The sequence below is a fragment of the Oreochromis niloticus genome, linkage group LG1, assembly GCF_001858045.2.
Source record: "Oreochromis niloticus isolate F11D_XX linkage group LG1, O_niloticus_UMD_NMBU, whole genome shotgun sequence".
NCBI classification, from domain to species: domain Eukaryota; kingdom Metazoa; phylum Chordata; class Actinopteri; order Cichliformes; family Cichlidae; genus Oreochromis; species Oreochromis niloticus.
This window is the reverse complement of record NC_031965.2, coordinates 14,009,170-14,036,918: the sequence shown is the minus strand read 5'-3', so window position 1 is coordinate 14,036,918 and position 27,749 is coordinate 14,009,170. Positions and strand designations below refer to the sequence as shown.

General features: G+C 39.4%; 1 protein-coding gene across 4 annotated transcripts; it reads right to left on the bottom strand.

The window, feature by feature from the left end:
- Nucleotides 1-6: 6 nt before the first annotated feature.
- scml2 (Scm polycomb group protein like 2) lies at nucleotides 7-27,381 on the bottom strand. 4 transcript variants are annotated; one of them, XM_003445807.5, is made up of 14 exons: nucleotides 27,265-27,381; nucleotides 23,586-23,659; nucleotides 23,257-23,325; nucleotides 22,765-22,835; nucleotides 20,617-20,851; nucleotides 19,983-20,071; nucleotides 19,480-19,723; nucleotides 6,116-6,423; nucleotides 5,722-5,854; nucleotides 4,153-4,359; nucleotides 3,229-3,402; nucleotides 2,744-2,959; nucleotides 2,320-2,474; nucleotides 7-2,035 (listed from the first exon to the last, which is right to left on the bottom strand). In XM_003445807.5, exons 2-14 carry the CDS (start codon nucleotides 23,605-23,607, stop codon nucleotides 1,910-1,912), a joined length of 2,049 nt encoding a protein of 682 aa, XP_003445855.1. In that variant the 5' UTR covers nucleotides 23,608-23,659; nucleotides 27,265-27,381; the 3' UTR covers nucleotides 7-1,909. The 4 variants fall into 4 exon arrangements, with proteins under 4 accessions (XP_003445855.1, XP_005466864.1, XP_005466863.1 ...); XM_005466807.4 differs by having other exon boundaries at nucleotides 2,320-2,471; XM_005466806.3 differs by having other exon boundaries at nucleotides 27,261-27,359.
- Nucleotides 27,382-27,749: the final 368 nt, after the last annotated feature.

Here is a 27,749-nt window from a genome sequence, read left to right as displayed (position 1 = left end):
CTAAGATGATGTAAACAAATGTTTAATCGTGTGAATACATATCAAACATATTTAACAAACATCTTTTGTTGAACATACAGTAAAAAGTCGTGTATATATCTATATATATATATATACATATGAAATGCTGCAAAGCGAGATGACAAGGCATAGAAAATATACATGGTTGTTGTGCAGTCCCTCTATGCTTTAGCAATGAACACAAAATTCTAATGATGTAAAACATCTAAGAAGAAACAAATCTTACTAAAAACCTGAGTTTCACATTAAAGCAAGAACGGTTTCAAGTATCAACTTGTTACCACTACAGGAGAGCAACAGTGTGAAATGCAGCTACAAAAGACATGATTTGGTTTGAAAATTGTTCTGAAATGTTCAGAAAATGAGGATTTCTGCCATCAGTAACAGATAAATACTTTGAGACTTGTGAATAATTACTCAGACACAATATCTTCCCGTACGTAGTTATTTGACAGTGCACACACACACAGGAAAAAATAAAAAACAACAACAAAAACTGTCAGGCAGAAAGAAATGATTACACTTACGCTTGATACACTTTGTTACAGTACAAAAATCATATTTAAAAAATCAACTTTTTAGCTCAACTTTGTACAAAACAGTTTCTCCATCTTGTGCTCCACCACGAAAGAGCACTTTTGACTTCCTGTACAGCGCTCAGGCTTGACCTGCTTGCATTTCTATGCCAAAACACTTACAGCCTTCCAGTCATTGTATGTCTTGTGTGTATTTAATGGGTTTGACTGTCCAAGCATAATACAATCATATAAACACATCAGTGTTCAAGCTGAGACTAACTAGCTTGAATGTCCTGCCGCATACTGACAAACACAAATGAGAGAGAACTAACTCCTCGGTAACCGTTTCGTCTTCATCTACAGCCTGCGCTGCAAAAATGAGAGTCATCATTTAAATAGGAAGTGTACCCGCTCTGCAAAAATGATAGTTACCTAAAAAGATTATAAATGAGGTGTTTAATGACTTCAGAAAACTGAGCTTCTCCAATATTTCCACGTTAATTTACATAAACTAACTAGGGCGCCCCTGTTGATCAGTACCCATCAATAATGCTCATGACTTCATACATTCACTACTGGCATGCATAAAACTAAACCCGACAGTCTGTAAGAGATGCAGTCATTCAGAAGCTTTTATTGCCTTGTTAGAAATTACGCAGCGAGACGTTCACTGCCAGTACCTGAACTAACCTTCCACGTCTTTTGTGCAGAGCAGCCACCCTGAAAATCTGACCAGGGAAAGAAAATAAAAAAGCCAGACAGTAAATAAAAAAATTAAATACAAACAAAACCTATAGTGTACATCCGTGTGTATCTGTAGAGGTAAGTTAATAAAGACTGACAAATTATGGCATCCAGTTATTCAAAATAAGGCAAAAAGGACATAAACACAATAACCTAAGATCAGATATCTGACACTAATTACAGCTATGTAAATGCTGACTTCATGTACTAAGAGTAACTTCATGTACTTTAAACAGATGTCTGGAATTTAAAGAAGACACCGATTTCAAGTCAAAACAGTCCACTGGGGAGTTTTACTACAATTCAGAATTGCTTAATTTTTTATCATTTTTCCTTTATGTGTTTAGACTTTTGCTAAAACTTTCCCCCAAATTCACAGCTGCTCGAATGCTGCTTCAAAGTGTCTTCCACTAATTCTGAGGAATGACGGTGAAATCCTCAGCACTTCCATTTTTCAGGTTTCTAAAAATGCCTCAGAATTCACACAACGTAAGGCTAACATGACCTCAGTGTCCTCGTTAGTAGCTACAACCGTGGCTCGTGTGGACTCCACTGCATCCTATCACTGCAGAATAATGCTTGCTTGTGTGTGTTTGGTTGACAGTGATCAAACAGGCGTTCATCCTCTACTGTTTGGTCTGCTTCAGCTTCTCAATGTGATGACAGAGCTTCAGCGCAGGGCCCAGCTTCAGACCCATGTACTTCATAATGACGTCACTGCGCAGCAGCATCAGTGCCTTCCCATCAATCTCCTGTAGGAACAAGAGGATGTTTTCAGCTTGGTACAAGCTTCATTCATTTCTCTAAAACAGTCTAATAAAAATGTTAATGACTTTAACCAGGCAACTTCCTTTAGCACAACAAAGTAACATATTGTGTATACTTCTGTAGACCACAAGAGGAAGATTAGAGGTCGTCTTTGTCCATAATGTATGTTACTTAACATTTCAGTTATCTAAGTGCATGGCTGTTTGTTGAATTAAAATAAAACTAATTTTTATAAAAAGAGTGAGGTTAAGTTAAATGAAATACTCACGTGTTTCCTGAACAGTTCCACGTGCGGCCCGAGAGTGTGGGGATCGGCTTCTTGGACGAACCGTATGACATCATCAACCGACCAGGAGGAAGCGCTGTTTCCGGAAGCATCTTTGTCCTGTTTCATGTGGTCTGGACCTGTTGTTGAGCTAGCTGCTGCGAGGTATGAGGGCAAAAGGAAAGAAAAACAAATTAAGAATTATGAGAAAGGAAAGAAATGATCCCTGCAATAGTTTGATGTTAGGGTGAGCTGTTAACATGGCCTTGATATTTGTCTCACCATTTGTAAAAAAAAAATAAATAAATTGTGTCACAATAAAAGTAAAAGGAGAAACAAACCCCATAATAAACTAAGGGGGATATTTGTCTGTGTAGTGGTTAAAGAAAAACCTGGTGTGTCTGTGACTGTGTGTAATTAATCCTACCCTCCACTCGTCTGTGTGCACACACTGGGCCAGGTTCAGTGGGGTTGGAGCTGACTCGTCGGAGAGGCGGCGGCGTCTGTGCGTGTCCAGGGTAATACGGACGCTCCCTCTTGGCTGCTCTGTAGTCTGGCGTGTTGTGAAGGGGGCGGGGGCTCGGAGTGGGATCCTTAGAGGAATCGTTGTTAGGCAGGCCGTTCTCAGCAACAGACAGCGGTTCTGTTTCAATAAAGAAAGAGGAGGAGATTAAGACTTCATGAGTCCAAGAAGAAAACTGGGGGGAAAAAAGCACGATGTACACAGTGACAAGCTGACAGACTCATTAAACAGCAGCGTGTCAAAAACTTTACACTACAATACACCACACTCCATCAAAGCTTGTAATAAATTTGAAAGCTTAAAAGCTCACAACCTTTAATCTTGCTCTTTAAAAAAAAAAATTAAAGCTCTTCACTTTTACAGTCAGTACATGCACACATTCCCCCCACCTGACTTGGCCCTATTGTAGAAGCGAGTGTTGTTGCTGTAGGGGCTGAAAGGCTGCGAGCTGAAGAGACTGTCACTCTCCAGATGTTGGCACATGTTCTCCAGGAACCGCAGCACAGAAGAAGCACTGGAGGCAGAGGGCAGCTTCACATAGCGGATTCCATGCTCTGACCGCACTGGAGGCAAAACATGGCAGCTATTAGTTTGCATCTGAGTGTGTGCGCACACACAAACACGCACACACACCACACAATATGCATTCACAGCTAAAGAAAACAGCAGATGGTTTTGGGTTAGCAGCACTCTCCATTTATAAACCTGCATATTTCACCCCATCCCACACGGCACAACACCCTCCCATCCAAGCCAAGCCTGCACAAATCCACAAATTAAAACCCCTCTCCCCACCCAACCTCTCCCATAGCCTTCCCGATCCGACCCCCCGAGGGAGACTCAATCCCAGAATCCCAAACCAGGTTAGACACACATGTCACTTCTTATTACAGACACAGTGCTCACATCAGCTGCTGCCACAGGCACCATCTTTTATTCCACCTCTCTCCTGTCTCTCTCTCTCTCTCTCTCTCACACACACACACACACACACACACACACACACACACAGTACATTCACATGTGTTTAAACCAATTTCCCTGGGCTGATTGCCCATCTAGGACGCACAGTGTTGGAAAATCGAAATTAAAAGGCACTGTTTTATAATAAGTGATAATGATTGTGGAAATATGCTCCTGACAATAAAATACTTATGCGAACCATATTTTTTTGTCACTTTTTGTAACAATTACAGAAAAAGGACAAAGCATTTTACTCAAATACATGTTAGATGTGTCATCAACCTTCATTGATATAGATTATTAGATATTATATTGTTCACATATTATTCCATGGTGTTCTCCTGATTTACCTCTAATGACTTCTCCTCCTGTATGGGACTGGCTCTGCAGAAATGACAGCAGTACAGAGGGCTGGTATGTGCAGTCGACGCAGGCCTGAACAGCCTGCTGAAGCACTGCGTTGACTGGAGCTGGACCGAAGTGGTCTGGGAGTTGCTGCACCAGTTTTCGATCAAGATGCGGGCCGTAGTCACCGTGCTTGTTCACATAGACACACACTGAGATGGCACAAATACAGGAAACATTTGCAAAGAGCACAAAAGAATTAGACTTTTTAAAAAAAAAAAATACAGATAGCAGAATACAAATTTTAATTGGAGTTTGATCGAGGCTGTTGGATCAAACTAGAGTTACTAAAACTTAAATCGACAATTTATATATAGACTTTAATTTAAAACAGATGCATTCGTTTACACTCCGTAGCACATTGTGACTGTCATGTTTTGACAATCTGCAGTCTATCATGTACACAACCCTTGATTTAGTCATTTGTAGGAACCCATTTGAGTATTCTTGGTTAAAGCTTTACACCTACAAAGTGCAGACAGACATGCCCCAAAGCTGCTTTAGCATTGCATTAGTTGAAGACTCAAGGGCATTGTAATACTGAAAAGTGAACCACTGATTCACTCTAAGGTTTTTTCCAAGAATTTCTCTGTATTTGGTTGGATTTTCCTTCCCTTAGTTCCATAGTCCCCTTGACTGGTTTGCTAAGAATGACCCTTCTTAGCATGCTGAAGCATGCTTCCTCTGAAGGGATTAACCAGATTAACCAGGTGATGAGTAATGGCTATGGTTTGTAGAAACAGAGAAGAGGTTTTTGGCACAACTTCATAATATTCAAGGTGCATGGCAAAGGAGCGTAAAGTCTGAAGTGGTTCTGTTGTATAAAGAACAATGTGACTACTTTCATCAGGGCCAAATAGTTTTTCCATTGGTGGCTCATCAGAGAATACTCTTCCTCTTACTTACATCTTCCTCTTCTTTGTTATGTCCTTTTAGTGCCATTTGGTCCAATTTAAAGAATCATGAGAATAGATAATTCATGCTACAATCCATCAAAACCCCGACATACTGTAATCTCTGTAAACAGAGTAAATGTAATCAGTTCTGCTCATTTCAAGCTTTTTCCATTTTGCAATAGAGACCATTATCCTCCTAAAAACACCCAAAGTTTCAGACATGGTTAATGTCTCCAACACTGATCTATGCCTCATCCCAATTTTATCGCAAACCAAACTCAATGGCTAGAGCAATACACAGAGTGACCTGTGGTGACCTAAGCTCTGTAAAAATGTAATACATGTCTGATCATACAGTTGAGTTAGTCATAGGCGATCCATTTTTAGACAAGATTAAATGATAATTAACCATTTGTAAACATTTCTGAAACATGCTTTAACTTCATAATTTCGGGTTTCTGTTAGAAGTATGATAGGGAAAGAAAAAAAATCACAATTTCATCTAATTCATGTTAACGTCTACAAAAATAAAGCACACAAAATCATTTGATCAATTTTCCTATAAATATTTAGTATTGAGGCATTAAAATCTGTTTTGGTTTGTTTTGTTTTTTTTACCTGTGCAAACTACATTTGTGCTGTTGTTAAGGTTGTTGTTGTCCGCTGAGACGTGGCTGATACTCAATCTGGTCTCTGGAGGTGGAGCTGTAACTGATGACGCCCCCAGGGACTGTACCACCCGAGGCTTCTTCTGAACCAAAAAACAAACAAAGCCTTTCTCAGTAAATCTCAGTAACCTACAAAGGCTGTTAGATAATCATTTATTAACTGTCTCTTTTAACTCTTCTTCACATGGATGGCACTGCATACAGTGGCTTTCAAAGTAAGGACATTTTTAGTTATACATTTTTTTTTTAGTAATCAACTTTTGACTGTATTTTCTCTTTCTCTAAACCATTTCTGACACGGCAGAGTCACTGGCCAAGAGACTGCGGCTCTGGTGACATCTCACCTTGTTCTTAGGCTTAGGTCCTCTCTTCTTGTGTGGTCTGGGGGCCAGTTGAGTCTCAGTGCTAGTTCTGGCCGGGCTTTGTGACGCTCCATTTACCGCTGCTGCTGCTGCTGCAGCTTCTGCCGCTGCTTTCAATAAAGCGATAGTCTGGGATTTGGGACGACGACCGCGGACACCCTTGCGTACAGGGAGGGGAGGCAAGGGGTTGGGCAGTCGGTACGAGGTCTGCATGGAGGAGGAGTTAAAAGACGAGCGACGTGTAGATGAGGTGGAAGAAACAGGGGCAAGCAGGGCACCAGGGAGGGTAACTGGAATAAAAGAGGATATGGAGAAACAGAATAAGTACACGGAAAAGATCCGAGAGATATAAGAAATCAAGATACTTCTCATTACTAAAAAGATGAAATTCTAAAAAATATTGGGCCGCAATTAGCTGCATCTCTTTCAGTTAACTTTTAACCCTGTAAAGCCTGAAACATGAAACAATTACTAGAATATTCTAACTTTTTAAAAATTGTGTTAATTGAACCTTCTGACCTTTGAAAAAAAATGAAGTGAAATATTAATCAGCATATGTGACTTTTTGTGTACATTTTTGTGCAATTTATTGCTTACAGTAGTTTATGTCTTATTGCACGTGTCCGGTTTTTCAAGGGGAAAGAAAAAAATCACACTGATGATGTAGAGGTGTCAAAAACACATGTAGCCTATCAGATGAGCTCCGTTTGGGATTACAAGGTTAACAAAGTAATCTTTATTCAGATTACTTATGAAAAAAAGGAAAAGCATCAAATAAGAAGCTGGAACCATCAGATTTACGGCTTTTGTTTGTTGCTTAATTAAAATGATTATTTAATTATCAAAATATTTGCAGATTGACTTTTATTCAGCTGGCCAGCTAATTATTCAATAACTGACGGTTCTTTACACACAGCAGTGTCCTAATCATATTTACTCTCCACCCATACAGAGGCTTTAAATTAAGACGTGCAGAGAATCCACTTTGCTGTAGGTCGTTGAGCCAAAGCGTGGAAAGCAAAAGTTAAAAGAAACACAAAAGCCGAGGGAAATGAATAACTGAGCCCTGCAGAGGAGATTTGTTTTGATTTTTCAGAGACCCCTGGGATTGACAGGTCCTTTGTCTTGGGCTCCTCCCCGTTCTGAAATCAAAGTCAAAAGTCACGAGTCCTCAGAAAACCGCTTTGAGTTTCCATTTTCATTTCAGTTTCACTTTTCAAACAAACAGAGAATTGTATGATTCTTTGTTATTTTGCGAGTTGGGACCACAATGTTTTGGCTACTTTCTCAAAAAAAGAAAAAAACAAAAATAACAAAAGCAACGACACATCTAACCTATATCTGAAATAGTAACCTTAGGGGAAAAATAATCAGCAAAGAATACTATATTAATAAAAATAAGACAAATATAAATATATAGTTGTAATGTTTAAGGTTTTCAATGGCATTTCTTATTACTCAAGGATGTTGTCAGATGTTGTGTAAACTGTAAAAACTAGTCACTGACATCAGTATCGTGAAATGTTAGTACTGCACACAGGCCGACATCCAGCAGTGTGGGATAAGCTGGGATCACGTATACGTGCTTCTCCAGAACAGAGACTCATGATCTGTCCTTCATCCCTTATGTCAAAATAAAAGACTCCACCTCCTCCAACCCAAAACAAATGAAAAAGAAATGTTGAAAAACAATCTTAACAACTCACATACAATTTCCAACTTAAAACGCTTTATTTGAATATATCTGAAAGAAATAACAGGTACTTTAAATTCCAATCAGCAGGTGTTAAAATAGTAATAAAGTAACAAGGAAGTGAGAGGAAAGGTAACAGCCCCTGGTACAAAAAAATATGACTATGCAGTGGCACCAGCAGCTCTTTTCCATTCATTCATTCTGTGATAAAATCATATAATTATCAGAGAAAATGTGTGAAAGAAATGTAGCCAGATAACAGAAAAAGAAAGAAAGAACATCTCCTATTTCAATACAAATGTATAGCTTAGTGAGAGCAGGGGCCTGAGAGTGCATGTTAAAGCTCTCAAGGGGCAAAAGCTTTCATTAGAGCCCTTGACTGAAGCAATATGGAGCGACTATGGAAGGTCTACAGTATTCTCTGAGGGGCCAGTCTGGGCGCCCTGAAAGCTGCTTAATTGGGAAATGACTGAAAGTGGGCGTAGAAGAGAGCAGTGTCTTATTTCAGGGGGCGAAGGCTCACTTGCTCACCAGGAGCGGTCACACAAAGCGTGCTCAGAGACCGGCGGCGATACCAACCTGCACACACAGCGGTACGCTCATTCACACTGAACTCAGAGTATAAACCCTACAAAGGCAGATCAAAATATGTTTGCAGGGTACCAGTCAGTATCAGCGGGTTTAATTCACCGTAGGGAATCTCGGTTGGGGCTCTTCTCTGATCTTTCCCTGCTGCAAAAAAACATAATCCGGTCACATATGTGACAGCTACCGACGCCACACGTAACATTTCCACACTAGTGATTAATGTCATATCCTAACACATAGTGGTTTTGTTGTCACATTGAAATAATGATTGAGCTTTTCAACAAAAAAAAAATCTGCTTATAAAGTACTTTCATTTAATGCTGTCACTGTGGCAGTATCGCAGTCATATTGGCTCTCAGCCTGTTCCAGCTCCACGGTGAAGCTATATGATGTTTACACTGAGCAAAGCTAACCCGATACCCTCCCACTGAAGGTCATTTCACACCCTGTGGATTTGAAGTTTCACTGCACAGACTTAATGACTGCTTCACATTTAGGAGGCTGCATGCAAAAAAGGTTAAATAGTAACTGCTGTATGTCCACATATGAAGCTGGGAAGCTGTGGGTCCCTGCCTTTATTCTTATTTAACTTTGACTCGAGCAACTCACGTAAAATCAGGAAGGAGTCAACAGACTATGATAATTAGCCCATGTTATTCACCTAGCCTCAAAATCTCCCAGCTCCCAATCCGATGTGTCAGAAAAAGCCCAACCCACAAAACTCACAACACTCAATGAGCCAAACTACAAACATTACAGGACACCACCAGAGGTCAGAGCTCTTTAGGTGATCTACACAATATTAGGCACGTGATCTTGAGGCTAATCTGTGCTGTTAATGAATCACAAATAAACAATCTATCAGATGTGTCCGTAACAAAGCACTGTTCCTAGAACCAGCAATCACATTACAGCCACTAATCCCACATAATCACATCACCTGCATTACACCAGCTCTTTAAATATCTGCATAGCAATTTTTTTAAAAATCAGTGTACCTTTTCATGTGCAATTGAAATGCCTTTTTCTGGGTTTGTGTACATTTTGTACATGTGTAGATTTGTATGTTTTCTCAAATTCGTTCCAAAAAGAGACAAGAAGATTTTCATAATATAGTTCCCTAATTAGTGGTCTCATAGTGGGCATGTGCAAGGGTAAAATTATACTGTTAATTGAGTTTTACACCTTAGCCAGTGATGCAAAGCAACACAAAGCATAATACAAGAAGTAGTGTCGCAGGTTAAATACGTAAAAGAGCACTTTTTTCATTTGTTTTAATAAGTAATGTGTATGAATACATTAAAAAAACTGGGACTGGTAAAAGTCTGGTCATTTTAAGGTGACAAATCTTAACGAGACAAGGAAAAACCTTTGGGTTTTTAGTTTTTTTGTTTTGTTTCTGTACCATATGAAAATCAGTAAATAATAAATACATAAAAAGGCAGGGACAAAAAAAGCAGCGTGGCTTGCACAATGGCTAAAAGGGATTTAAAAAGAAGACCAATGATAATTTTGGTTAAAAAACAAAGGCAAAACATCAATTTCAACAAATAGAAACAATAACAACAAGCAAAAATAAATAATCCCAAGTTTTCCAAAAAAAAGCAACAATTCTTTTTAATATGTCTGAGCAACACTAGCATGTATACAGTGTAACCAAACAGAGCCATATGGTACTGATCATGACTATATAATTCCAGCTCGACCCACTGACCTGTGTAAGAAACCGCCTGAGGAAACACGCGTGTGTTTGGCAAGAGTGTGTGCGTGTGTGCGTTTGTGCACGCATGAGAACGGCATCACGGAGCGAGAAGTGTGTCTGCTGTCTGGGGGGTGGGGGAAGGGGCCCCACAGAGTTCCCTCTCATCTAATTACACCACAGACACACACACACACACTTACATGTAGAGCACCCTCAAAGCAAACAGTCCATTCACACACACACACTTACAGGCTGTTCCTTTGAGTGAATTTATTGCAGTGTAAAACTCATCGGATGCAGATTTAACTGTGATACTGTGTGTAGAAAGCAGAAGGGGAAGTTGGTTGTGTGTGTGTGTGTGTGTGTGTGTGAGTGTGTGTGTGTGTATAGTACAAGAGTCTTTGTCCACACACACACAAAGTCTTCATCTTCAAAACACACAATATAAAACAATAAAATTACTCCTTGAACTGACTGCATGATTACAAAAGTCAAAGACAAGTGCACGTATAGCAGATCTGATGTGCACTAATCGTTCCCGGAGCCTTCTGCAAACTAAATCCTGATGCCTCGCACACAGAAAGACATGATGAAAAACACATGGAGCTCTAAACTTAATTACAGCCAACAATACTGTTAAATCCTCAGACTCTTAGTCAGTCTGTCTGGCAGTAGTCATTGGTCTCTAACAATGAATCTGAATGAATGCAAAAAGACTCAAAAAGTCATCAAGCTAAACAAAGAGAGCAGCTTGAACCCCTCACACCAAACAAGTCCTCTGCACTTGTGAAACAACTTTTCTGTGAAATGTAGGATCACTTTTCACTTCCTTTTTTTTAAGCTTTCGATACAGCAACACCATAAAGGAAATCGGGAGTTTTCTAATAAACTACACAATTATTTCAATTATATTAACAAGAAATCATATTAACGCTCTTCTACTACCGCTACTTCCTGTTTTGAGGAAATTCATGATTGTGTCCAGCATTGTTAATTTGTTAGATCTTCAGACATGTTTCAGTTAGAAAACAGCAGACTTGTGAAACACAGTGAAGCACAGCCCACTCAGAAATATGTTACTGTTCCAAAATCAGACAGCAAATCACTATGTGTGTGAAAACACAGCTCACATCAACCTCACAAGAAGTTTTTCTTTCATTTGCACAAGCGCAAAAAGAATCTTAACTTGATAAACAAAGACGACTCACCAGGAAATCCTCGGCAGAGAAACGAAGAGCTTCACTTCTGCAGTTGTGGCTTTCGTAGTAGTAGCACTATTAGTAATACTGGAAGTTAAGGCAGCCGCTAGCCGATAGTAACAGTAGTGTGTATAACAATACTAGTGAGTGAGAACAGTTGCTTCCTGGTTCTCTCTTTGAAGCAACTCTTTATTCTTTCAGCCCGTTGTTGATTTCTGTCCCAGCTTGTTATTTCCTCTTCATAACTTTCTCTGATATCCTGTCCTCATCTGTACTTTGTTGTCTATTTTTTGCGCCTCTATCAGCTGCTTTCTCAGTTTGCCTCTGTGCGTCTTTCCCCTCTCCGTCTCTCTAGCTTTCTCCCGGCAGAAGCCCACAACAAAGCCCACGCTGCTCCTGCTTCTGCCATTGGTCAAAGCCGCTGCAAAGCTTCCCTCCCAATGAATGAGCAGGCGGGGTGAGGGGTGAGGGAGGGGTGGTAAGATTTGCATAGGGGTTTTGGGAGGAGTAAAGAAAAGGAGGGAGGGAAGGAAGAGTGGGTGTGTGGAGGGAACTGAGTTGAGCCCTTTATTAGCGTTATCTGTAGGCTATATCGACAGTCTACATCAGTCACCTGCTTCTAAGCAAGCCTCTCGGGGAGGGGAAGATGAGGGAGGGGACAGGGGTTAATGGTGGGGCTGCAGGAGTGGATGGGGGATGGGAAAGTAGGGGTTGTAGGGGGGGGAGAGAGGTTAACCTGGATCAGAAGAGTCCTGATTGAGACGGGTGAAAAGGGGCAAACTCTTGGAGTAGGCACACACACAAGCAAGCTCACACTAAACATAGAAACACACACACACACACTGTCGCAACCACGGAGCCCCCACACCCCCCACCAGTGTAACCCTAGCCTATTCAGACATTCCCTGATGAAAGATGGCCAGGTCCAGCATCAGGAAGCAGTGGCATAGTCGGATATCACCCTCACTCTGGAACAATGCGGAACAGAGCAGCCAGAGGAAGCCAGTATGGGAAAAGTCCCTTCAGAGACAACTTAATCTGTTTCTAAAGGGAAAAAAAGGAGCGCTGATGTTGCAGATTCAAGAAAAAATATTTTCTTAACTCTAAGCACTGATAGATATATGTTCATTTGATAACATCATTGTTTTTTTATGTCTGCTTTTGCAAGAATGCTTTCTTTCCTTTGCACTGATTGCTACTGAATGTCTAAGTCAAATATCTTCCTGCTTGTGTGCCCATTAAGTATACTGCGGGTAAAAAGTGAGACTTAGAAATAATTAAACACGTGTAAATCCCGTGCATAAGAATCTAAGACGACGAGAAGTATTAATTTGCCTCAAAACAAACAAAAGATGACTGCCGTGTGTCAACGTGTGCTAACACGGCGACGAGCTCTACCCTTCATGCATTATTCAGAGAGACGAGACAAATAAACTAACACAAAGACGCATCACACCAAAAGTTAAAAAAAAAAACAGGCATAATGACAAATGCTTACTGTACAAAGAGGAAAATAATTACACCCAATCTTGGCGTCCTCTGTAGCTTCTTTCAAAAGTATGTAGCAGGGTCGCAACAGGAGAATTTTGATGAAAGCTAATGAGAATTTTTAAACGTAGTAGTAATTACAGAGTCTCTCACTCCTGTTCGCACATGCACAGATAATTATCAGCTCATTAACACCTCAACCAAGCCCTACTTATTCACTTATTCGCATCCAAACATGGTAGCTGTCTAGTGATTTACATTATTCTTTTTCTCCCCCTCTTCAGAGTGCACACAAAGGGAAAAAACCTCACGCACACACAGACTTGCAGATAGTTTCACAAAGAAAGGCTGTGACTCTGGTTTTGATCACACTAAAAACAGATGTTCAAAGCAGACGTTTTCTCTCTAAATACCTTTTTTTTGTTGTTTTTGTTCTTAACTTCTGTTTTCATTCATTTTTCTATCACATCCTGTTCTATTTTAGTCGCTGGTTTAGATTGTTTGTGTGGGCTTGTTAGTGTCACTGTTTGCGTAGCAGCGTTTTACCATAAAAACAAAGCAGCACTAATTCACTACAAACCGTGAGTAAATCAGGAGCTTAAACAATGGCTGGCGGAGCAGCACTGTTAAATCACTCAGCTGTATTCATTTCAGATGGAAAAAAGAAAAAGTCATCTGGAAGAATTCAGGAGTTACAATGACATTTCACTGGAAGAATGCACAAAGTCTGCAGATGAGGCTTTCTCTGTCCTTCTGTTAACCCGTCTGTCACACTCAAAATTGCTTCCAAATGAAATAACTAACAATGGCCTCATTGCTTTAAAACTGAAGGGGACTGCTGCATGTTCACTCACTTGCTTAAACACACTAAACCACATAATAAAAAGCCAGGTTTTGTCAGTTTTGGGGGGTTTTTTGTCACTTTTTTGTCACTTTCTGCAACTTGTCAGAGTTCATATAAATCAAGACGATTGCACACTGGCTGTTTGAATTCAGTTCAATTCAATTCAATTCAATTCGATTAGCATCACTGTCAATGCCACAAGAAAGGCAAGACAGTGCAGCATCTTCATAAATTACAGCAGCAATTCTGAATAAAGAATTCACACGTGGCGCAGTTAAAACAGTGAATATCACACCTAAGAGTTCACGTTATAGTTCTCCAGTTTTCTGAAGGTCTTTTGAAGTCTTTGGACATTGGCTGCTTTTTCACTCATCTTCCATCTGACCATTTTCACATTTATGTTTTTTTTGGCATTGTTAAGTCACTTAATACTAACCAGTGAATCATTCAAGCACCTAACTCAAGGGATGAACCAGTTTATGTTATGTGTTTTTCTACACATAACATAAAACTTAATCTAATTTAAAAAGTTTTCTGTTATGTGTAGACATAAGACAGGTGTGTTGTGGTCATTGTAGGTACTTTGTTACTAGCAGCCTGTTATAAAAAATTTTTTTCCCCATTTCTTTGGTTGAATTTATGAAAAGTGCCAAAGATAACATAGTTTGATGGGCATAAAATAGCATTTTTGGACCATCTAGATGATTCCTGAAGAGCTTTTCACTGAACTCTTGGCATATCTCAGCATGGTGTGCAGTGTGTCCTTAAAAAAATTGAGGAAACTGTTCAATTATAGGACAAAAGAAGGTGTGGTAGGCCTAAAAACTACCTACAGCAGATAAACAATATTTGAAAGTCATGCCATTAAGACCTAGGAAACAGTCCAGCAAAGATTTCTGGCTCTTCAGTTGATCCATCCAGAAATGGTCTCAAGAGTGGCTGCCAAAGAAACCGTTATTAAAGAAAGGAAACAGAGAGAAAACAAAGAGGTATGCCAAATTACACAAGAACTGGACTGAAAATCATCGGCAGCAGATCTGAAATTTGATGGTAATTCCATGGTTCTGCCATGGTCTGGCTCTGTATTTTAGCCTGTGGTGTTGGAGAGCTTAACAAAATTGACAGAATTACGCACACAGCCAAGGACCATCAGATTCTGATCCACCACTCAATACCATCTGGAAAGCATCTGATTGGCAAAAGCAGCTAACATCCAAGAGCATCAACGGTCTGGAAATCTCCTTCAAGAAACCTGGAGAACTATTCCTGAAGACTACTTTAAGAAATGACAAGCTTGCCTAAGAGAGTTGGACAATAAAGGTGATCATACCAAAAATTCAATTTCAAGCAGATATAGAATTATACAGACTCTGTTTTTGCCTCATATTCTGTACTTTTACACACATTTCAATAAATTGCTGTGCCCATTTCACACTTTTGTAGCAAACTATGAAGAAATGAGGGGGTGGCTTTCCCCAGAAATAAAGACTGTGGAAAACTCACATGGAGAACGTTACGTAACGATGGCATTTCTCACCTTTAGTGATTAATATTTTGCCAGCCTGAGTGTAATTCACAGAGCTACAGTGGGATTTAATATCTTTTTAGTGGACAGAAACACAAACAAGCTGCAACCTTCCCTACCCCAGCACTGCAAACATGCTCTGACATGGCACATAACTGTTGTCATCCATCAGTTATGTGGAGAACCCACAAAAAGACAAAAAAGAAAAAGACACACACATGCACACACCTCCCTATTAATCAAGATTCTTGCTTTATTCAGAACCACAAGCTTCTTCAAACAGGGAACACCAACAATTGGCTAAAGGGGAGGAAACTGCTAGATGGGAGCTGATGACCTTAACAGCAAACATGGGGAGGATTGATATTTATTACACCTGCTAAACTTTGTTTAGAAACCCCAGTTTCAGAGTCAACAGACTACCTCAAGAGCCATTCGTCAACGTGATTTTGATGGATGGCAAGTGTCTAAATAGCAGCCAAAGAAACTAAACAGCTGAACTCTGAGCATTTTGCACTGGATAAAATCACATGGAAACATGCTACGTAACTGCTGAGTGTAATTAGCACATAATGCACGCTGATTGATAGTTAATAGCTCAGTGCTGCCCTCACACTAATAATAGGAACGGAAGCTCGAATTCCCACAGACTCACACTAGGACTGTTTTGTCACACATGCCTCCACAGAAAAACGACACAGTACTTAAAGAAGCAGCACAGTGTTTTTCTGTCTTTAGTTGTTTCACACAAGCACGCGCATTTGACAAATCTTCACATAGTTGGCGAAGCATTTATAAATATTTAAAGTATTCTAACAGATGAATTTCTTGCCAAACTTTCCACGTCATTAGGCCAGTGTGAAACTTTGGTCTGTGCCTCTCTCTATCTCGTGGACATGTCTACTTTGCAAAAATGTCACAGGGACTTACAGTACCGGATTAAATACAAATACGTTTAATATATATAGTAATAAGTAATGTTTTCAGATTTAATCAAACAAGCTTTCTAAAAAGCTCCCAGCAAACGAAAAAGCATTTTTTTAATAAGAATACAAATCCACAAGATAGATCTTTAGTTTAAGTGGACGATTAAAGAAACATATTATTCAAAAAAAATTATGTTTTGATAAAGATCTTAAACATTAATGATCTTTATGTTGTCATCTCCTGTGATATTTGTCCTCTCCAGTGTCCAGAGACATAAGCTCAATTTTCTCCACATACGCTGCACTAACGTTTAAGGCATTCGGCCTCATTGTACATACTTAATTCAGCAAAACAGGACAAATAATTTCCCCCACATACAAAACGTTTCAGAGGATTATAAACTGAAATGTGTTCTTTCCGAGCGTACGTGACCAAAACTGTATCTCCGTGGAAAAAATCAATGATTGCAGTTTTGCTCTGGCTGCCACGCAACTTTGTCACGTCTTCAAAAGGGCAAGAAGGAGGCGAGAGTAGACCGAGCTACCGCACATTAAAACAGCCTGCAGTTATGGAAAGCAGCGCTAATGTATGATAAAAAGATCAGAAACTGGAATCTGCTTAAGCTGAGTCTTCAGGGAACTTTGTAGACTCTGTGTGGAGGTCAGAGCGGGGGGTCATAACCCCGCCAACCGAGCCAAGTCAACACACACAAAGAACAAATCCAACTGAAGCCTTGACATTCCTAAACTGGTTAGCTTTTTAGATTTTTTGTACTTTGGTTAAACAACCTTGACTATGGACCAAGACAGTCCATTGTCTGAAAAGCTTCTGGTGCTGCATAAACTATATTGATTCCATTCTTATATTTATTTATTACAGTTTAATACATTATTTCCAACTTCTGCTGCTTGGAGCTGACTAAAATAATTATTGTGAAATGGCTCTGCAAGCGCCCTCTTATATGATTTCAGACAAAGAAACCATCTTGAAATATTTGACCCGTTATAAAAACTAAATGAGTAACACTTAGGAAAAGGGAGCAGTGATTATGACATCATTTACTGGTAATTACATCTTAATGATAGTGATACTTTATCTGAGTGTTTACATTTTATTTTATTTTTGTTATTTTTATAATCTCATTACACTTTAACTACAGCTTAATCAAACCACATGCAGCTAAAGCTTCACCTCAACTGACTCATTATAACTAATAATAGCTGATTAATAATGAATTAACTTGAACCATTTTGCTCATAATGCTTATGTAAATTTACTAGATTAGGAATTATAAATATCAGACTGTTTTAAATGAGGTTTTGTTGTTTGTTTTTGCGAAGGATCTGAATATCCTTATCATTATATAAAACACTATAACATCCTTAATGTAAATAATCAACCCACTGAAGGGAGAAGTTTTTTTTGGTATTGTTCTTAACTTCTGTTTTCAGTCATTGTGCTTCTCATATCCTGTCCTGTTTTAGTCACTGTTTCAGACTGTTTGCGTTGGTTCATTTGTCTGTGTTTATTTTACTGTTAGACTCACTGTTTTACCATAAAAGCCTAACCGGGGGCAACATCTACAAACTTGTGGCTACAAATCCTACGTAGCCTACATAGCACAGGTCCATTTATTTTCTTCCTGCTTATCCGAGCAGGAGTGCAGTCTATCCATGCTGACACTGGACAAAATGCAGCGTCCACTGTGAGCCATGAACAGGTTGCTAGCCCATGATAGGCCATAATTCACAATTCCTTTATATGGTTTGCAAAATTTGAGCATTTGAGAGAATAAATAATAAGACACACACACACAGAAATGCATATTAGCTGTAATACAATCAACACAAAATGCATCTATTCCTCACACAGCTGAAGCTGACGGACCAGCTCACTCCAAACGTTCACACCACAACAAATTGAGTAACTGAATAAACACAATTAATTTCACTTAATCAAGTAAATGACTCGTTGCAAATGCTTCCACTTTTACATTTGCAAACTTAGCACCCTCACAGTTTGACACAGATGATTTTTTATTCAAGATAATCCTGTTTGCGTCCCTCTGCACGTCTATGTAAATGCAGGGTACAGTTCGTGTTGTAGTGAATCTCTTACTAACAAATAAATAAAATGTTAGCAGAAATATGAAGAGAATATGACGGTAATCTGACTGAAAGAGTTTCAAATGTTTTCTGATGCAAAGTAAAAACTTGAGCTCTGAAGAAAAAATAAGGCACTCCTATTTTAAGACAAAGCCTGTCTGCCTTTAAAATGGCGAGAGCGAGACTCACGCTTCTTCTCTCAGTTTAAGCCAAGTAAAAACCCCAAGCCTATTTAAAGAGAAGTGAAAGCACACAACAACTAGGTCAATACTTTTTACACCATGTTTCACGCACACAGTTACTGTATCTCTGCCACTCTGATCTCAATGTAATGCCACAGCTCTGACGCATGTCAGCATTTATGCTCTGCTGCTCTCTAGAGGCCAAAACGTGTAGTGCCCGAGATCTGACCAAGATTACCAACCAGTAATAAATAATAGAAGGCTTGTTAATTAATTCTGTAAATTTGAACCAAACTTCTCACATAAGAACCTTCTGTTCCATGATAACATGAATCCTATTGGTAAGATAACATTACTGAGCACAACAAACCTCTGCCTGAGTTTGTTTTTGTTCTGTTTTTTAATTTCACAAAAAAAATATATATATTGTAAGTAGAAATTATAATGATGAGACTGTTCAAAACATCTGGAAATTGTTCATCTATTCATTTTCTTAACCAGTTAAAAAAACTGAGGGCCATTCACAGAGAGCCAATTTATGGTAGGAAGCCAGAGGACACAGAGACAAAAGGAGAACATACAAACGCTACACTGAAAGCTTCAGCGATCCAGTGGCTTTGAAACCAGGACCTTCTGGCTGTGAACTGTTAGCATCTCCACCATCACACTGCCCCTACATCCAGGTATAAACCGGGCACACCTCTGCCTAAGCTCCTGAGATTAGCTGAGTTAAGGCAGTAAGTCACATGATATTATACCATGTTAAAAATAAACAGGCAGCCGTCAGTGTGACCCCCCAGCCACCTAGTAGATACACCTATGATATCAATTTCAAAATCCTACGTAGCCTTGTTCTAAAGTTATCGCATACACAAGATTTTCAGGAAACTCAACCTCTGACCATGAGGTCGAGGTCACTGACATTCAAACTTATCAGAGGATTTAGTAGATATACTTATGGTATCAATTTGAAAATCCCATGTCACCTCATTCTTGAATAATATATTTTAACTGTTTATTCACATAAACAGATTTTTTAAAAAGCCCTGAAAAATGCATGAGAAAAAAACATAAGAACCAAAGCAGCACTCACAGAAGTTTCCGGGTGGCTGCAGGTTGTGTTTTGTCAGGGCACACCAGCCGACAGGGAAGATGTCTCTGGAGTCGAAGGGGCACCAGTAGTCAAAGGCGCCTCGCCAGCCGTCGAACATGACAAAAATCTCCTGACCTCTGACCTCACCCACCGTGGCGGGACAAATCAGGTAAGGGTTCTTCCTGTCCACAGCCTCCAGCTTCATACCAGGCTGAAAGTAGTTTTTGGCAGGGCTGGCAGGTTCCTAACGAAACACGTAAATATACTTGCAAATAAAATGAATCCTGCAAATCTAATGGAGCTTTATTTTAATGGCAGATAAACTGTGCAGAATGTGCACGGAGCCCACATACAGAGTAAGATTTCATTGTGTGATTAAAATGGACAAAATTAACTTAGTAATGTGGCCGTGCTGTTTTCTGGACTTTACTATTAAAAATTTCTACCCAGTTTTTAAACATTATTTTCACTAAACATAGCTGCCCTATTATTTTTGTCATTACCTTCTTAAAAGCCGAAGCTGGGGCCATCTCTGCACCGCTGAGCGTCCGTAAGAGGAACATGGGCCAGGAGGATGCATTCATCCTGAAACCTGTACACAAGGCCAAAACAATTCAGTTTAACCTGATTGTTAATGCTGCAAATCACTGACCAGGACTTCTTTATGTTCACACTGGATTTCTACATGGTTCTTCCACAAATATGATGAAGTACCTTTAAGTGCAGGATATTTTTATTCTGTTTATTTTAGAATAAGACTCAATGTCACCAAACTGCACTTAGAGACGAAAACATTATCAAGGAACACTTGTGCTTTTCCTACTATTACAAGTCGAAATACACATACAACATAACATACACCCTTTGGCAACATACAGTCACTGGGAGAGTTCAATTAGGCAAATTAAGTACAAAATTATTTTGTGTATGCTCTAAAACCAAATAATACCGATCATAATGTTATGTTTTCAATGCATTATGTACATGCTTATCATATTTTGTTAAATATATTTGAGTAAGTTTTTAGTTTCTAGGGACTGTAATCATTCAGATATTTCAATTTACAAACATGCCCTGAACGTTACATGGAAGTCTCAATAATCAAAGTGTTCCCGGTAACAGCAGGAAGGCACCCACCGAGCGGCGGCTGCAGCATGTCTCCGTTCCTCTCACAGGTTCCTATTGGCTGGATGTCCAACGAGTCGACCAGCCGCCAGAAATCGTTGGTGTTGTCGCTACCATCCAGACGCAGGCGTAGCCGAGTGCCCATCATCCCCATCACCGTTGCGATGCACACCGAGTTAGAGTTGCGAGGGTCCCGTGCTTCAAGTTTCATACCTGCCTTGAAGTCATTGGAGGGGGGGACTCTGGACTGCAGAGGGATACCAACAGACCTTCAGTCATCGCTCCATGTTCGAGGGGCTGATACAATGATAGACGTTAGAGTAGTGTGTACACTCAGCTTCAAATATAGAACATGAAAGATGAGTCTGCTAATGTTCCAAATGTGTACTGGCAATAACATCTACAAGAAAAACAGTTGTTGGTAATTGTCTTAGTTTTTTGTGACTTTGGCAGCCTGTGGTATTTAGCCCATCTGATCTATCTGACACGGTGCCCGAGAATCATTTTGTTGTTCAGTATACAGTACTGTGCAAAAGTCTAGAGCGACTTCCATTTCTTGTATTTTTCCTGGAAAACGGGAAAGAGGTGCAATTTTTTGAAACATGTGCACACACACAAATGGAAACACAGTATATAAGACAAAAACTGAGCTTTTCCAATTCTACCAAGCTGGAACATTAATATTTGGTATGACCACCTTTATTCTTCAGTACAGCCTGAACTCTCTCAGGCAGCTTGTCACTTCTTTAAGTCGTCTTCAGGAATAGTTCTTGGGCTTCTTGAAAGCTCTTCCTTGGATGTTGGCTGCCTTTTGTTCTGTTCTCTGGGGAAGGCAATCCATAACTGATGACTGAAAGACTCATCGCTGTACCTCTCTGCTGACCTCCTTTGTACATGCTGTCCATGAGACCTCTTGCCACTGATTTTCAGTCCACTCCATGAGTAGTTTGGCATACCTTCTCCCTGTTTCCCTATATTAAGAACGGCTTAACAGCCATTGGATCGTCTAAAGTCCATCTCTCAGGCTAAAGTCCAGAATACAAAGAAATGAGGGGGAAGGGGCTCAGGAACAAATCCAGGTGATATGGATTGTGTGTTGCTTGTAGATTGTGGTGTTTTGATTCTTAGTGACGTTGCTGCTGCTGCCACAGCACTCTTTGATATTAATGCATGTAATGTTTGTAACTGCAATGTCTTTTTAATTATGGATGTATTTACTGACAGCTGAGACAAAACACACAGAAAACTTTCAAAAAGGATAATAAATGTTACAAACTGAGGAAATATTTAAGGTAAAAAGCCAGATTGTAACTATTACGGTTCATATAACAAATTGTGCTCATATGTTTGGGAGCCAGTCAAGGTTTTCTTACAGTTATGTCTGGAAGGTTACTTTCAAGATGTAATACTTTACTAGTTTTTCATTTTTCTCAGAATTTTACTTATTAGATTTGATAACTTTTTATTTTTCTAACAATTTAAACTGATGACATAAAGCTGAAAGATTCTTAAACCAGTGGGGTAAAGCTCATAAAAATGGGAGTGCAGCTGTGCAAAATGCAGCTCTTTACTGGAAACCAATTCACTTGTCATGCGTACTACACCTTAACATTACATTTCGAACAATTCTATACTTTCAACTTTGTGGCAACAGTCTGGAGAAGGCCCTTTTCTTTTCCAGCATGACTGAGCCCCATTTGCACAAAGAAAGGCCTGTAAAGGCATCGGTTGAAGTTTGGTGTGGAAGAACTTGAATGACCCTGACCTTAACCGCATCAAACAACTTTGGGATGAACTAGAACAGCCAGGCCCTTTTGCCAAACATCAGTGTCTGACCTCAAAAACGCTCTTTTGGATGAATGGCACAAAGTTCCCACAAAGCACTCCAAAATCTTGCAGAAAGCCAGAAGAGTGGAAACTCTGCAAATAGGGACCAACTCCATATTAATGCCTATGCCTACTTCACAACACTGTGGATCATTGTATATGAAATAAACTCCACTCACAACAACCGTGTGTTTTTTTTTAATAAACCAATCAGGAAGTCCCTCTTTTGTCTGAAATCATCGCAGAATGTTTTAGTGCCAGGAAAGAAGCAATATGCTGAAAAGGGAAATTAATGATATGGCATCTTAAAAAAGCTTCTTAATGATCAAGTACCTGTTTGAAGCAAGAGGGCGACGCTGCAGTGGAGGAAGTTTCTCTCAGATATTCCTCCCAGCTGAACGGTTCTAGCACAGAGGACAGAAACAAAACGCTGATCACTCAGATACAGAACGGGTCAAAAAAGTGTAAAAAATCATGTGTTAAAATAAAACCAATCAACAAAAAAAACCTTGTAATAACACTCAGGCTAATTTAAGTGAAAGTAAAAGAAGCAATCCCCACTTTATATTTCTAAAAGCAAAGTAAAGCTTAGTCTGCGCAGGATGTCGGAAATACACAAAAGAATGTGAGTAATACTGTTAGAAAAGCAGGGGTGCTTTTGTTAACCTACCCCGGAAACTTACTAAAAAAAGACATAATGAGTTACTAACTGTGGAAGTGGTGACACTGCAGTGGCTGGATTAATAAAAGAAATTGTTTTAAATTAGACTGATAATGAGAGGGTTAACAATGAGGAGTGACAAGGCAGAGATCTGCACAGCTAACCATTAGACTTGTCGAGAGCAGAGCCCGCTGTGATGCTGCTCCGTCTCTCCTTCTTCTCCTCCTTTTGATCTGAAATCAAAGCGGTGATTGAACGGCTCATCAGAATTATGGAGCTTCTGATATACAGACTTTAATTACTGTGAGAATGAAGGCATTGTAACAGTTCTCAAACTACCTCAAACATACCAAACATAAAAGACTCCAATCGTGTCTTTGTTTAAAAAAAAAAGAAGAAAATCAGCGAGAATTTTGATCGTTTTGGGATGTACGTTTTAGTTTGGGGTTTTTTGGGGGGCGTTTTGGATCAAATTGGCACTGTGCAGGCTTACCTCTGTGTGGCGTTCGGCCCATGGTGACTGTGCTTCTTGGGGTCAAGTCAGGCAGGCAGCTACCCAAACAGATGCTAGAAATAACACAGTCAAAAGAGTTCATCTCAGCAGAGATCAAATGCAACCACTTAATAGCACAAGCGATTTTTCATGTAACATAAACTTATACTTATGACAACGTTAGAAATTTAATTATTTCAGATAATTAAATGGAAAATACTCTGTACTAAACCCACATAACAACATTAACGAATTATAAACTTATTCTAAAAATGTGTCCACTTAGAAAGCTGACGTCCCTCTAGTTTCCAGAATGTTTACGCATCCATGTTGGAGAATTTACTTTGGAATACTACTGCAGCTTTATAAAGCACTAAATAGTTTAGAGCTAAATTACATTTCAGATCTGCTGCTACATTATGAAATGTCCAGACCTCTCAGATTGTCTGGAACATGTCTGCTTGCTGTCCACAAGATGAAAACTATACACCGCAAGGCAACATTCAGTTTCTATGAATTACAAACTGGAGGGGAAAAAAAGCTTTTTTTATTAAATTAAATTTCTGTCCATGTAGTAGTCCACTCTAATGTGTAATTTCCTGTTTAGTCTGTTTTATTTTATCCTGCACTCTGTTTCATCTAAATCTTGTTGAAATGTCTTTTTAAGTCGTCTTTCGCCTTTTCTGTCATCTGTAAAGTACACCCATTTACCTCGTTGTTTAAAATTGCTTCGCAAATAAGCCTGCTTGAACTTTTTCGAAAATGCTGTGATATTTTGCTCACTCTCAACAAATCTCGGGGAAAAAGACCAAAAATGAAAAATGACTCTATCCAACTGTGTAGCCAAAGCCTACTAACTTACTCCTGTTATTGTGAATTACCTAAAAGCATAGTGAGCCATGCTTTTGCACCAGGCGACCATTCGTAACCATTACTTTGAGTCAAGTGCTTCTACAACCAATTGAATCCAAACATGGCTAAAAATAGTACCTACCAAACATAGCGTCCACACTTGTTTGAGTGCCACTTGTGGCACAATACAGACAAGTTAGGGAAGTACTGATAGAGCTGGATTAACATGTTTTAGTCATTTTATGGGATGAAAATCAGTCATTTCTCAAAATCCTCTGTGTTATTTTTCTAATTGTGACCTATAATTTACCTAAACTTTCCACATTTAAATTTCAGGGGTCATAGAGGATGCGCAAGAGCTGTTCATTGTGCAAGACAAACAATGAACTTCAAGCAGAGGCAAAGAGGTAACTAAAACATGTCCAATGCTACCGCTCATTTTAACTAGTTCAATTCCATGTGAACTCATCTGCTAGCAGCTTTTCAGCTTACTACTCCTTTTTCAAGAAAATCAAACTGTTACCACACTGCTTATGCTCCAAATCTGGTCCAAAACCGAGGATCAATTTTAAGAAAAACGTCAGCACAGTGACACTCCACGCAAATTCTGTACATAGCTACAGCTCAAACTGAAGAAAAGAAAAAAAAATAATCCACAGCACACAAAAGAGACAAAAATACAAATTAAATCCACAAATTCAAAGGTTAAGATGTCTTCAGAAGCCTCACAATGTCTCCTTTCTTTGTGCTTCAAAGTTTTAGCATCTGCAATGTATTGTGGCCGTCCCTCCCTCTGAAACCCCCCTCTCTCTAACCCCCCTGTGCAATGAATCCCACTGAGTCAGAAGAAGCCATAAAGATTCCAAGCTGCCATAAAAAGCCATTAAGACGTGTGGACGTGGGACGTCTGCTGGCAGACATGAAAAGGATTCCAGCTCCAGACCGGTTCAGTGTTTGCATTGGTTTGTCCGCCTTGCTCAAGAGGGTCAGACAAAACTGCCCCGCAGACCAGGAAGCACTTAATTTTTACAATCTCCATTTCCACTCATGCAGCCACTGATCTGGGATTAGTGCGACGTTCACAAAACGGAACAGTGAGAAGACGTGAAAAAGCCGTAACTCTCACTCAACAGGACGAGCTGTCAAAGTGTTTGTCACTGATTTTATTTTTTATTTTTTTATAAGGCACACATGTTTAAATTAAAAAATTCTTTCTTCTACTACAAACTGATTTTTGACTGTATTATGTTAACCGGTCCTAAATTATTAGGATTTCGAGTTGTGGAAGAAAGCTAGTAAAGCAATAACAGAGGAACAAAGAAAGTTTGTTTTGTTTCTCGATCAAAGATAAAGGCGGCCAATAAAACAAATATCAGTCATCTTCCCCCAAAAGCTTTTTCTGACTCTTAATTAAGAGTCAAAGGTACCTTGTTTATTTCTATTAATAATTAATCTAACTTCTTTTTTTATTATTAATATTTTTGTTGTTCTTTTTAGTTTGGGAGTGAAAATGTGGAAAAAAAATGCTTAAAAAAATTTAAAACCAAAGAGTAATGTGGTGTAAAGGTTTGGGTTCTTATTATTATTTTACTTGTATTTTTTAAATAAAATTTAAAGCATCACAAAAGATAAAGAAGAGAAATAAACGTGAGAGTAAAAATATAATGGACTACAGTGCAGTACAGTAACGCTGCACATTCTTAACTGTAAACTGAACATCTAATAGTTTTGAATGGTTTTCATTATTTCAGTTTTAACAGCATTTCAGAGACAAACAGAAAAGAGAAAGTGAGAAATTATTTATCTGATGAAGAATGAAGACAGTTGCTCCACGCAACCAACTCTCAACGACCAAATGGGGGAAGGTGACTTGCTGATTATTAGATAACATAATAACACCTTTACTCAACTGTTGAATAATAACTTCTTTTTTTAAATGATGAGGGATGTTTATTTGCGCTACATCACTGTCTTCGCTTTTTTTTCTTCAATAAAATGTTACAAGAGTGAGACGAGCTTCCAAAACCGGGTTTGAAACCACGCTCTCGGCCTGGCCTGGTGTTTCCTCTGTGAGGCAGGACAGTTGGGAGACCGGACGGTGAAGGGATCACATTACTGCTGCTGGGAGGCTGAGGGGTGTGTTGGCCGCTGCAGGGCGTCACCTCCGCGATCATAACTTGGGATATCCTTTCAGACCCCATAACTTTAACAGCAAAATATTTCTTTCTTTCTTTTTTCCACGCCAAACTGCTTTTCCAACACCAGCATTAAAGACGAGTCGCATAAAAGCTTTGAAATAGAACAGCATGCAGGTTTGGGGGAAAACAATAAATAAAAAAAAAAAAACGTGCATTGCTCTTTTTTTTATTTTGCAGCCTGTGAGGAGGGAGGAAGTTAAACAAGCTGAAGGTAGAAATTTAAATGTGAAGAAAAGTCTGTGACGCATTTTCATTTGGGTTATGGTCACATTTAGTGGGCGGGACAGTGCTCCTCACACGGGCTAAACACTGCTAACGATACACTGTATCCACAGCGGTGTTACTACAAGGCTGCAGGATCGCGCTAAACGGGTGTTTTTCTTTTCCTCCTCAGTTGCAGAGCAATCCTCTGCATTAGTCCAGTAAACAGAAAGCAAAGGGAAAGCTGCAGAGTTCTATGTAGCTACTGTAAGCAGCACCGAGCAGCCCGTCTGCACAGACTACAGTATAAACACGCTCCGCTCTCCGACACTGCGTGCGCTAATAGTAGGAAAGCTGAGCGCTTTTGACCGCAGCACGGAAAACAAAACAGCACACGAGACTAATAAAGAGGGATGAGCCGTACCAACCGTGTCAACTGGGTATTTTGATGCGAGACTCCTCACTTTCTATCAGATGCAAGCCGCCATATTCGCTGCAGCTTCGCGCATGTCCACCGCGCAGTGCTGTAATTCATTTTTTTCTTTTTTTTTTCTTCTTGCACAGGGGGTTAAAAAATAACCGGCTTAGAGGAGGGGAAATATTAATTAGGCCTTTTATTAAGAAAGTATTGATTCCTGTTGGGTATTTGTATTAAACAGCATGTCACGTGGAAACGAAAATCTCTTTCTTTATGTGTATTTTTTATTGTGACATGCTAATTATCACGCAGGAGGTGATGAGAATAGAGATGACATGCAATGTAGCGTAAGGTAAATTGTGTTAATAATGAAAAAAAAATGTTTTTATCAATAAATTAAATTAACTGAAAAAACAGACACGTAATCTGTGTTACAGTAACAACAGAGCAGTTACATCATGTAAAACTATAAATGCGCTTTCCCGAAAATCATGC